The sequence below is a fragment of the Harpia harpyja genome, chromosome 7 (assembly GCF_026419915.1).
Source record: "Harpia harpyja isolate bHarHar1 chromosome 7, bHarHar1 primary haplotype, whole genome shotgun sequence".
Lineage (NCBI taxonomy): Eukaryota > Metazoa > Chordata > Aves > Accipitriformes > Accipitridae > Harpia > Harpia harpyja.
The window spans coordinates 8,164,503-8,176,820 of NC_068946.1; the positions used below are offsets into that span (position 1 = coordinate 8,164,503).

Here is a 12,318-nt window from a genome sequence, read left to right on the forward strand (position 1 = left end):
GGACATGGAGACAGCAGAGTGAGGTCGGTGAAACCTGCGGAAAGGGGATGAAAGCCTGGCTGCTCACATCCAAGGCCCTGGTTTGCTTTTGGTTGCCTCCTCAGAGACGTTGTTTGTGTAGTAATTAGCGATGTAAAACATGCATCGGCCTCTTTGTTCCCATTAGGTTTGGCTACGGCTTGAAATGATGCGCAACAGTAGCCTGTGGTTAATTTTACCAAATGTTCACTTTAATTTCATTTAAGACCAGCTGTCTATAAATCTATAGTGCCTATTTACATCGTGTGCATATAAATTATATATATATAGATATAAAATTCTGTGCTGAGGAGAACGTAACAGATAACAAGGCACTGGTAGGAGCAATGCCCTCTGGCCCCCACCCTCCAGCCCTGGGGTGATGTGTGCGGTCAAGCCTGAAGGCTCAATGTTGGCTTGATGCTGATGGGGCTGACCTTTGGGTGATACCTCCTTAGGGAGCAAACCTCCCTGCTGTGTTCCTCCACCCTAAAATCCCCCATGTGTTGCATGTCCAGGTCAATATTAAACACCCGGTGTGTAAAGCAGCTACTTATCGGGCAGTGCACAGCTGGGAGCCTGCAGCGAGCCGTGGTTTATTTGCATCCAAGCAAGCACGCCTATGTTTAAATACCTCTAAGCAAACGAGTCCACCCAACTCCTGCTTTGCTCTTCCTTGTGTCCTCAAGGCTGGGTTTACTGGTAGTATTCAAGGACAGTTTGTCTCCTTCCTTACTTACAGGGACTGGGAGGATGCCTGCTTGATGGTAGGTGTGGGTCACATTGCCCTGGTAGTGTTGGTCCCATGCTATGTGGTTCAATGAGTGCTGGTGGCTTCTTCTACCAGCTTTCACCATCGTGTCACATCTGAGCCACCACCACCGTTGCGTAAGACCCCAGCACGGATCCCTCAAACCTGCGTTTGCGCCGTCCCTCCCTCTGGCAGCACCAGGACAGCTGGGAGGATGCTGCCGCGGGGTGATGGGAAGGGCTGAAGCTCCTTGGTCCCAAAGCGTGGTGAGATGTGGTCAGCCAAGAAGCGTATGTGGAAGCGCCGGCCAACACAGTGGACCAGGCTGCCCATCACGGCACACTGGAAGCCGGATGGGTTGGGCATGGCGTAGGTGGCACACTCATACCATAGCTTGGCCTTGGCGCTGCAGCGGTAGACACCGATGCCCATGCTGCGGTGGAGGTCAAAGCGGTAGATGAAGCCGTTAGCGCTCACCATCTCGGCCGTCCTGTCCTTGCCACCGCTGGCCAGGGTGACCCTCCAGCTGTCCGAGCGGGCGGTGTAACGCAGCAGCATGTAGCGCAAGGTGCCCCCCGTCACATAGATCTCCCCATCACACACTGTGGCCGTGTGGGCCACGGCAAAGGTGTCGTGGGGCAGGGGTGCGGTGAAGGTCCAGCGGTCCTGCCGGGGGTTGTAGCGCTCCACCGTGTAGAGGCACTCGCCACCAATGGCGTAAAGGTGGCCATCCAAGGCCACAAGCTTGCAGTGCGGCCGTGCTTGGTTCAGGGGGCAGATCTCCCTCCAGATGCTGGTCAGGGGATCGTAGCAGAAGACACGGTTGGAGGGTCTCTGCATCTGGCCTGTGCCCTCACAGCCGGCCACCACGAAGAGGTAGTTGAACATGCTGCACATGGCGCACCCCCGGGAGACCACTTCTGGTGGCACGTGGCAGAGGTGATGCCAGCAGTCCCCTCCGTCATCATAGTAGCACAGGCGGCTGGTCTGGAGGCCAGGCTCCTGCATGTTGATGTCTGCCACAGCCATGTACATCTTCCCCTTCATCCTCTGCCGCAGGATGAGCTCCCGCTCACCGGCGTTGAGACGGCCATAGATGGAGGGCATCCTCAGTACTTGCAGGTAGTTGTCACTCATCACCTTGTAGGCAGCTTCCTGGAGGTGGCTGAGCTTCTGCGCCTTGGCTGTGCAGAGGACCTCATAGCAGTTCCCCAGGTCCAGGTGGGTGGGTGGTGGCATTTGGAAGAGGCCAGCGCTGGCCACCAGCCCTGGTCGGGGACTTGCAGGTGGTGTGCCGGCTGGCACCGTGACCCCAAAACCCTCCATGGGCAGCTGGAGGTGGGGGCTGTCGGCAATCTGGAGGATGCTGTCCTTGCGGCCAGGCGATGGTGACTCAGGGGAGATCTCCAAGCTCCCCGTAGGTGGTGGAACTATGGAGGAGGTGGTGGGGTCCTCTATTGCTGAGGCAGGGTCTGCCTCCTGGGTTGTAAAGCTCTGCAGCTTTTCCTTGACCTGCTCTAAGCTGCAGTGCCGGGATGTTCCCAGAGGGATGTAGGGGAGGCACCTCTTCTTTGACACGGACTGGGAGATGGACTGTACATAGTAGTCGTAGACTTTGCCTTTGAGGCCAGAGACCGGCTGCCTGGCCCCATCCTTTGCCCGCTGCTCAGGGAGGTAGTTCTCCTCCACCTGGATCTTTGCAACCGAGGAGAAAGAGTAGGAGGTGTCTGACCCTGCGCTGCTTGCTGTCATTTTTAGACCCAGGTCCGAGGTGACGCTGAGGGTCTGAACCATCCCCCAGCACCCCTTGGCCTCCCGGCTCACACCTCCAACAGCCAAATCCTGCTCCATGCTTTGGGCGCATCCATCACCTGCCATCTGGGCATTAGCGATCCCTGGGGAAAGCCCAGTGCTTGGTGCAAGCGTGCCCTCCTCCCTGTGGCTGCTCAGTGTTTCGGCTGCGTCCCCAGGGTCATAAGAGCTCGGCTCGCTTCCTGGCTCACTTGCCAGATTACTTCCCGGCTCGCTTCCTGGCTCGCTTGCCAGCTCGCTTCCCGGCTCGATTCCTGGCTTGCTTCCCGGATCACTTTCCAGCTCAATTCCTGGCTCGTTTCCTGACTTACTTCCCATCTCACTTCCCAGCTCGCTTCCCCTCCTGGCCATCCCTGCTCTGCTGTGAGTCAGTCCTGGTTTAGAAACCATCTCCTCTCCCTCCTCCTCCTCCTCCTCACCCCTTGGCAGACTTCGATCCCCCTGGGGAGGCATGCGCCATGTCCCACGGCCGCTTGCTTGACCGCTTGCTTGTCCATCCCTGCCATCCCTCCTCACCTCCCCACCAAACACTCTCCTCCGTCGCAGACCTGTCGCACCGTCGCCATCCCCATCCCGGGCAGCTTTTTCCCTCTGCTCTCCTCCCGTGTCAGCCGGCGGGATTTTGCCCCCGGCAAGCGAGCGAGACTTATAAAACCTGTACGCCAAAGTCAGGAGGAGCAGAGCGGCGGCGGAGAGGACCAGCTTGCCGGCCAGCTGCATGTCGGACTGCCAGGGCAGGGTTACTCGCTGGGGCATTTTTCCATGCCGGGAATGCGGAGAAGCCGATTAATGATTGCCGAGCGAGCCCAGAGCGTGGAGCTGAAGGTTTGGGGCAAGGTGACTTTGAATGGGCAAAGCTGGCAGAAGGTTTCCGGACAAGCTTTGCATGTTTGGGATGGGCTGGGCTTCAGGGAAAAGGTGCAGCCCAGAGCTGGCAGCACAGAGCCGGCTTTATTAGCTTGGTAAACAGAGAGGCTCAGAGAAAGGCAAAAGGAAGCACAAAGGGAGGAAAAGTATCTCCTCCAAGCAGCCCGTTGGCGTTACCTCCTTGTTTCTTTTGCTGTTTAAAAGGGATCATGCAACAGAAGGGCAAAATAAGTTTTTTTTGCCTAGGAAAGGTCCTTCATCCCTGGCTGCAGGCACAGGGAAGGGAGGGAGAAGCAGCCCGGTGCCGGGCAGACCTTTGGTCTGACACCGAGCAGCTGCTCCACGGCAGAGGCGGGTGACTAACTTGGTAGCCTTCGTTTGCGGCACGCTAGCTAATGAAGGGTGACGGGAAATAGTCCGAAAGCTTCTGGGGTCTCTTTGAGGCCAGCTTGGAAGTGGCAGGGGAATTAAAGAGCTGGTGAAAAAGGAGCTGAGGGCATTGGGAGGGGGGAAAAATCCAGTATCAAAGAGCAAATAAAGGCAGGAGTAAAACTGCAGCTGGTAGCCGCTGCATTCAGAGACCTGCATCTGTGTGCATAGGGAGAGGGGTGAACTAAGGAAAGTAAACAAAAGCATCGAGACCAGGAAAATATTTGGGATGGGAGAGATGTGAGTTGTTTCGAAGTGATGCACTGCTGCATGTCGGATGTCTGTGGGAACTGGAGTCGCTGTGGGGAAACTGAGGCACGCAGGATGCCAGACAGTGTCATGCTTGCGTCTTTCTCCCTCTGGAAAGATGTCGGCAATGTGTCTGGTTCTGATCTGAATTTCAAAGATTTAGGGGAATTGTTGTCCCTGTTGTCCCCAAGGCAGCCAGGTCCCCACGCCTGGACCGCGGGGAGGGGGGGGAAAGGAGGGGGCCTGGGGAATGGCATCCCTCCACAACCGCCGCTAAGCGAGCTGAATTCAAAGGGATAAAATTAATTTCCTTTTCCCCGAGGGGAACGTCTCGCATGCTGAGAGATGCATAAAGAAATGAGGTCCTACGAGGCAGCAAAGAAACAGCCTAAACGTGGGTGGGGGTGGGTGGCTGCTCCTGTTTGTATGCAGGGACTTGCTCCCCGCTAGCTTGGTCCTGATCTGATGGGATTTGCCAGAGAAATGAACCCAGGTGATGCTAAAACAACTCCTTGTATGAGGTGTGGGTGTGATGGGTCCCAACTGCATGGGTCATGGGTACGTGTGGTAGGAGGAGGTCTTGCCGTGGGCCTTTAATGGGTTGTGGGTGCTTGTGAGCTCACACCCGGTGTCCGCAGCCTCCCAAACCACCTCCTGTGCAGCGGCTGATCTTCACCAGCCGTTGCGTGAGCTCAGGCATTGCCTTTTGTGATGGGGAGGAGCATCTGAACCTCCCTGGGGCACGTACCTCAGCAACTGCAAGTGCCGAGATGTCCCCGTGCCAATGCTGAGGCACTGAATTTCACCTGATGGCTTCGCATGGGGACTGTGGTGGTGCCGAAGGGGAGGGGGGTGGTTGTATATCTGTCACTAGACTTGCCAGGGACGCTCGTTAGGTGGAGGACAATGTGCTAAATAGCGTCATATTTTTATATATATATATATACATATACATCAAATATGCTGGTCCCCATGCTGGCTTGGCAGTTGGGGACCTCTGCGCACAACCCTGCTGTGAACAGGGAGAGCCCACCAGCGTTTTTTAGGGGGATGTTCAGCAAGTTGTCACCTTGTATGGGTGCAGCGTGGGGAAACGCAGCAATGAAGAGGTTGGAGGAATGAGGATATTTAGATTAAGAGCTGGACTTTGGAGCAGGGCAAACACTGGTGTGATGCATCCCTCGGATGCATCTTGAGCTTGTGCCAGGGGCCAAAGCATCACCAGCCAAAACCCACCCAGCTGCTCCCCTCCATCCTATTTGGCATGGGGACCCAAAATCTATTACTGTAGGGCTTGGTCTGGCCAAAACCTTGGGAAAAGGGGTATCCCTCCCGCCTGCAAACTCAGTGGGTCCTGAAGCCAAGGCTGGAGCTGGGGTACACAGGGATGTGCATCAAGGCTGGGCACATGTTTCAGGGCTCAGCTAATTGGCAACGGGTCTGGCCACCCACGCACGGCTGTGACCCCCAGGTTTCTTTATTTCTCCCTGACACAGTTTTTAATCTGCAAGTAGATCTGCAAAGATCCTTGCGTTTGTGAGCTGGGAAGTATGAATTATGTATGTGTTTGGTGGCCCTGTGAACCCGGCCACGGCAGTAACTGTGCCCGGTAATGAGGTGGGGGAGGAAGGGCAAGCACCGAGCAAAGTCCACCACTGCTCCCGCTGGCATTCCCAGCCCCATCGAGCCACAGCATCCCTGGTTTCATGTCCCCCACCCTAACATCCCAAAGGGCTGGGGGCTTGGATGTGCCACATCCTTGAGAGATGCAGAGCTGGGCTGCCAAAACCCAGACTCTGGGTGCGTGCCAGGATGAGCGCGGTTCTCCTCGTCATCAGTGGGTTTTTACGGACCTTGGAAGGGTGAAACACGGAGCGCAGGGGGAAGCGAGGGCGTTTTTGGCAGGCAGCATGCTCTGCTTGCTGTTGCCTTCACAAATGGTAGGATGGAGGGACCAGAGCCTGACTGCTGAGCTTGAGCTGCGGGGGATGTTATCGGGAAGGAGGATCCCTGTGGCAAAAATGCAGGTCTGACGTATAAATGTATATATTTACCTCTGCCTTACGGTAAGGAGGACGAGGGGCAGTGTAGGGGAGCAGGGGATGCGGCCATGGCAGCTCCGAGCAGCAGTGACGTCTCGGCACTTATGACTCTAATTGAATGTAATTGCCTCTTCCAAATTTTGCTAAAACCTTTTCAAAGTCCCCTGAAATTAGGGAACATCGATAACGCCGTTCCTTGGGGTTTTCAGCTGGCGTCATCCCTAAGAAGCACGATTAATTTTTTACAAGCTAATCATATCTCTTAGGCAGGTTGTCAGCCGCGGATCTGTCATCTCTCATCAATAATGAAACAACCTGAGCAGCTCTTCCCCCTCCAGCCTCCTGCATTATTCACTGCCAGGTCCTCAAACAACAGGGTGTGTGGTAGGGGGGACCCAGGGATTTAATTGATGTCTTTTGTAATTACCTGTAAGAAGGGGGATGGGGATGGGGAAACAGGGCTGGTAGGTGGTGGGTGAAGGATGAAAGGGGGCAGGAGGTAAAGGCAGGGTCCAGCGCGGCAGGGATCATTTTCTTTGGATCACTGCTTTGGTGGGATGGCATCTCTTTGTGTCCCGGGGCTTGCGGGGACTTTGGGAAAGCTTTCAGGATCTCTGCCCAAAATGAGGAGAGACCCCTGTGTCCCCTCACTCATTGCTTTGGCTGTGCTAGTGGCGAGAAAGTCCCAGCCTATCGCCTGATCCATCACCATGCCAGCATCGCCGGGGAAAGAGCTAAGCATCCTGAATGCACATGCTGGGGTGGATTTGGGATACAGGACCCACCGGTCCTCTCCCAGCCATTGGATGGAGAGGTCACGTTGCTCCCAAGATGACACCAAGCAGAGCCGGATGACGGTGGCACTGCTGCTGTAATGCTCCTTGTTTCCACGGTTCCAGGCTAAAACTGCCACATTTGCATTTAAATGGAGGTTTGGGCATCTGTAAATCCTCATTTTTCGAAGCGCCTAATGGTTGTTTAATCACGTTGGGATGAGGCCCCTGGAGCATCTCCAATCCAGCGAGGAGGGCGAGAAGCATCGACACCGTGGTGAAGGGCTCTCCTGCCTGCTCAGTAGCATGGGGGTAAACTGAGTCATGCAGATTTCCCTAAAAAATAAAGGTTACTCTAAAAAATGAAGGTTCCCTTCTCGCACAGGGAGGTGCAATGGGCTGGAGCAGTAAAAGAGGTCAGGGAGGGAGCAGGGGTTCGGGTAGCTGGTCTGAAGGGATCCGGATACTCAGATACTGTTGCTTTGGGATGAAAGTGGAGCCGCTGATCCTCTTACATCCCAGCCAGCCCCAATCTGTCCCCTGTTTCTTCCAGCCCAAATTATAAAACCATGTGCTTTTGCATATAGGAACAAACTCCTGAGCTGCTGCATGTTTGTTCATCTCCTTTGAGGCTGGGAAATTGCTTGCAGCGAGGTTGGCAACAGAGCATGGTAGGGACTGAATCTGCTTAATAATAATTAATCATAATAGTAATAATAATGCTTAGCACTCTTACGGGGCTTTGGAAAGATGAAGCGCCACACGGCTGCTGGCTAATCCTCTAGGATTAAGAGTTCCCGGAGGAAAAGGCAGGGGACTGCCCCGTCCTTGGGCTCCTCTCCCCCCTGCATCCGTTCCCCAGGGATCCTGGCCCGGGGCTGGATGCTCTCGGGGCACCACAGGGAGGGAAAGCAGCCAGGCAAACCTCCGGCATCCTCCAGCACTGGGCAGGATTGGGGCAAAACCACCTGGTTTTTTGCAAAGAGCTGTCCTGCAGCAGAATTAATGCCATACCGGGATGTGCCTGATGGGATAGGGTACCATAGGAATGGCCAGGATCTGGCTACGCTGGACTGTTATCTGTTTCCATGGTGACAGTTAGCCAAGAGGGATGGGGAGGGTGGCACAGCCCAAACGTGGGTGCAGTGCTTTAAACTCGGCTGATGCCTCCACACCGGTGCTGCCCGATGGGATGTGTGCTGCCCACTCATGTGTGAGCGCTGACATTTTGGGTTGGGAGCTGCCTGTCACTAAAGATTGACCGTCCAGCCCAGGACAAGTGTTATGCATGGCGCCTGTCTTCCAGCAAAGTTGATTTGCCCCAAGTGAGGTCCGGATAAGGTCGGTGATCCGCGGCTTTCGGGCTCCCAGCGCCGCTGTCCGTGTGCATGCAATCTGAGTAGGGCTTGTCCCCGACATCCTTCATGCTGGGGACACGTGTGGTCCTTACCCCAGGGAGCTGAGACCTGGAGCAGCTTGGTGCAGTGGGAATGATGTAAATGGATTTTTCCAGGGGAAATCTGGTGCTTGCATCATAGATGACTCCCCCCTCCAAGATCTTGCAAAGCCTCTGGGTACCCCAAAACAGTGCTGAGTACCCCAGCACGAGGCAAAACATTAAGCACAGCCTTCTACCAGGGGAGATTTTTCTTTTTCCTTTTAATTAAATTGTCTGAGGAAGCCAAGACACAGACAGAAAGAGACTGAGACTGTAAATAGTATAGAAAAAAAAAAAAGAAAGAGAGCGAGAGAACCGATTGACAGAGGTATAAATGCCGGGTGGAGCCATACGGAGGAAGAGGAGGAGGAGGAAGAGGCAGGCGAAGCTTCACGTTAGCTCCAGGATCACTGTTAGGGTGAGCGCCAAAACTAGTCTGAAGCTGCGGTGGCCGGTACGTGAACCTAGGCAGAAGGAGAAAAGGGATGGGGAGTTTAGGGAGCCATGTCTCGCCGTTTGGGTTCAAAGCAGGACGGGGTCACCACCTTTTTTGGGGGGGATTTCCCTCCTGAACTTGCTACGGAGGTTGTGCGGGGTGGGCAGCAGGTCAGGGATGCTGTGGGGAGCATCCGCAGGGTCCCTTTTGGTGCAAGGACATCCCTGCTGCCAAGGGCAAGGGCTTGGGCCGATGCAAGGATTGATGCTTAAGGGCTTGGGGCAATGCAAGGAGAGATGTTCTCTGCACGGTCCTTCCCTCCCTGGGGGGTTTTGGGTTGAAATACTGGTGCCACCACTCACCGTTGGAGTCCTCTGTTCCTCTGGGAATATTGGGGTTTTCTAATGGGAAAGAAATAGCAGAGTTGGTTTTATTGGGGGGAGAGATCAGTAAGGATTTGTGGAGGGAGGGGTGACCCCCACGGTGCCGTCGTACCGAAAACGATGAGCCGGGTGTGAGTGTCGGTGGAGCCCAGGGGGTTCTGGGCGGTGCAGCGGTACATGGAGCCGTTGAGCTCAGCCGGCACCCGCTCCAGCACCAGCTCCTTGCCGTCGTGCTCAGCGCTGCCATCGAGGAGCCGGCTCCCCACCCGCTTCCAGGTGAAGAGGGGCTCGGGGAAGACTTCGTTCTGCAGGGAGATGGGGGGGCTGTGAGATGGGCATAGGGAGTGAGCAAACCCTGTCTTGCACCTGCAGCAAGGACAGGGTACAGCCGAAATGTCCAGGGGTGCACCAATGTAGGGACCATGATGCAACCCAAGGCCACCAAGCCAACCCCATAAAGTGCTGGCAGAGACGCAAGGCTGTCCGTTGGCACGGCATCGCCCCATGGCGATGGGGGTGGATGGGGATGCTGACCTGGAAGCCCTGCACCAAGATCCGCACAGTGTCTCCGACGCGGGCTCTCGTCGGGGTCATCGTGATCTTCGGGCCCTTGGGAGCAACTGCAAGGGAAGGGAATGAGAAGGGATGTCAGTCGAGCGAGGGGTTCCCGGTGCCAGTGGGTGCCCTTGGCTGGGGTTAATGATGATTTGATGAACGATCGTGGCGAGGGGGGTGGCATGGCGTGTGCCAGCCCGGGGGGGGCTGATGGCTCCATGATTGATGGACAGGCTGATGGATGTCCAAATGACTGATAGATAGGTAGGCAAGGACCCTGCAGGCGGATGAACGGGAAGACTGTGAGATTGATAGATGACTGTAATGGAATGCATTGGTGGTGAAGGACATATGTCCTAATCAAGCCTCTCTCTGCTCAGAAAAAGGGGTCAAGAGGGATCAGGTCGGTCTGAAGCCATGGAGGTGGGCACCTCAGAAAAGCACCCCCAGGACCAGGTGGCCTCGGTGAGCCATGTGCAAGTGCTGTTAGCATGGGAGACAGCCACAAAGCCTTGCTGGCACAAAATGCCAAGCAGAGCCCTGTAAAGAGGAGGGGACCCCTTTTTTCATGCCAGACTGGGGGTGCCCTTGCCCGGTGCATTGTGGGGAGAAGCAGCAATGCAACCAACCATGGTGGGGTGACACCATGCTGGGTCTGTCATTTGCTCCCAGCTGGGTCAGGGTTGTGTGGATGTCCCTCCTGGGCCATGGGTGGAATGGGACAGCCCCAGGAGCTGCCTGGTCTTTGCATGGAAGGAGCCTTTTGCAGACTCAGAGGGGAAAATGGGCAGGAGGGAGATTGTGCTTTGCCAAAAGTGGGTGTGTCATCTTTTGTATATTCAAGTGCCACCATGGATGGGACAGGCTGAGCCTGGACAGCACCCCTGCATGACACAAAGGGACAAAGAGCCACCAGAAAGCACATTGGTCTGCGGTGATGGGCGTTAGCCCTTGGAAAGGGCATCCATGCCCCAGGATGCTCTGCATGGACACGCACCAGAGACCACGGTTGTGCACCTTGACTGCTATATCCATGCAGGATCTGGCCCTCGGGTGCTGGAGCAGGAGTGATGGGCTGCAGGTGATTACACCATGCTATGCTCTGTACCTAAATATTTTCTGGTACTGAAGCAAGTGGTTTGTCTTGGTTTCAATATGGCTTTTATTGAGAGTGTATATATATTATATAGATATATGGAGGGGGTTAATGGGACATGTGCTGTGATGGTGCCAAAAAACTGGGTGTGGATGGTGGTGGTGGGATGCCCAGTGAGGTGCATAGGCTGGAGGCATCTTAGGGGATGAGGAGGGCTGTGGATTTGTGAGGGCAGTGTGGAGTGAGCTTTGCCATTACAGGTATTGGAGCTACTGGGGGCCATCAAGGTCTTGGCCTCATTAGGAGCCCCAGAGGGTAGACACCTAAGCCTGATGAGCAACAGAAGGTGTGAAAATGCAAGACTTCTAGGTTATTTTTTGGCCAGTTGTATGCTGGGAGAGGGCTTTAATGCTCGGTAGGGACGAACGGATAATGGAGGGCCTTCTATTAGCAAGAGAGCTGCTGCCCTCCTTGTTGACTGCCAACCTCCCGTTGACCTCCACATTGCTGCCAACCTCCCACTAATTGGGGTGGTTGATGAGCTGAAGAGACGCAGCACTAGCATTGAGAGGCTGGTGCACACCGAATCCCGCGCCAAAGACGGGTGGAAAGCCAACGAGGCAAAGCTCTCCAGGAGATGGTGCATCATTGCTGATGCAGCGAGCCAAGTGCCCTACTTGGCCAGGAGCAAAGCCCAGTCTTCTCCACCCAGCTCAAGGGGAGGAAGGCTAGAGCAGCCTGCGCAGGAGGATGCCCTGAAGCTGGGGCAGCCCCAGCGGAGAGCTCAGCCTCTTCTGATGGGGAACCAGGAGAAGGTAGGGGAGACCCAGCCTTACCAGGGGGTAAGTTGCCCAGTCAGGGTGGGAGATTGTGTAGGGCAAAAGTGAGGGTCCCCCTCACTATCTAACCTGTTCACTGGCTCCCATGGTCACCTGGGGAGCTTCTGCTCTTGTAGGGTCCTGGGTATGCTGGGAGTCAGCCCAGAGGCCCTGACTTCAATCCCACCACCCTATCAATCACAGCTGGGGCCTTGCCAGCCCCACAGTCTGCCCCTGTGCAGGGGCCAGCCTGGCCCCTCGCCAGCAATCCCCATTGGGATGAGTTGGGGTCCATGGCATGTCCTCAGGTCTCCTGGGACTGGGTATAGATGGATGGAGGCTACATCACTATGGGGTGAAATTGTCGCCCCCCCCGCCCCAACATGACCCCAGACCAGAGGAGCTCCTCTGTCCCATCCCCTCCCAGAGTTACACCCCATAGGAGGTAACACTAAGGGGCTACCACCTTCCCACCTGCCCTGCAGGCAACCAAGGCAAAGACCCACCAAACACCAGGTCACCCAACATATCTCCCATCCCCAGCTCTAACACCTCCCTCCCTGCTCATCCCTACACCCAGCACAGTGCTGGCTTCCCCCCGAACCAGCCCCTCATTGTCCCCCCTGCCCTGGTCCTATGCCTCCCCCCTAT

At 55.6% G+C, this 12,318-nt stretch overlaps 2 protein-coding genes across 2 annotated transcripts in view; both read right to left on the bottom strand.

Moving 5' to 3' along the window:
• Positions 1-225: 225 nt before the first annotated feature.
• KLHDC7A (kelch domain containing 7A) lies at positions 226-4,087 on the bottom strand. The gene has a single exon (XM_052793545.1). It carries the CDS (start codon positions 3,335-3,337, stop codon positions 929-931), a length of 2,409 nt encoding a protein of 802 aa, XP_052649505.1. The 5' UTR covers positions 3,338-4,087; the 3' UTR covers positions 226-928.
• A 4,494-nt stretch (positions 4,088-8,581) lies between these two features.
• Positions 8,582-12,318, bottom strand: part of IGSF21 (immunoglobin superfamily member 21) — a 39,668-nt gene continuing 35,931 nt past the window's right edge. The window contains exons 7-10 of the mRNA XM_052793295.1: positions 9,733-9,818; positions 9,311-9,503; positions 9,178-9,216; positions 8,582-8,843 (exon numbers count right to left, since the gene is read on the bottom strand). Coding sequence (XP_052649255.1) covers positions 8,770-8,843; positions 9,178-9,216; positions 9,311-9,503; positions 9,733-9,818 — 392 coding nt within the window. The 3' untranslated portion in view covers positions 8,582-8,769. The remainder of the gene's footprint in view (positions 8,844-9,177; positions 9,217-9,310; positions 9,504-9,732; positions 9,819-12,318) is intronic.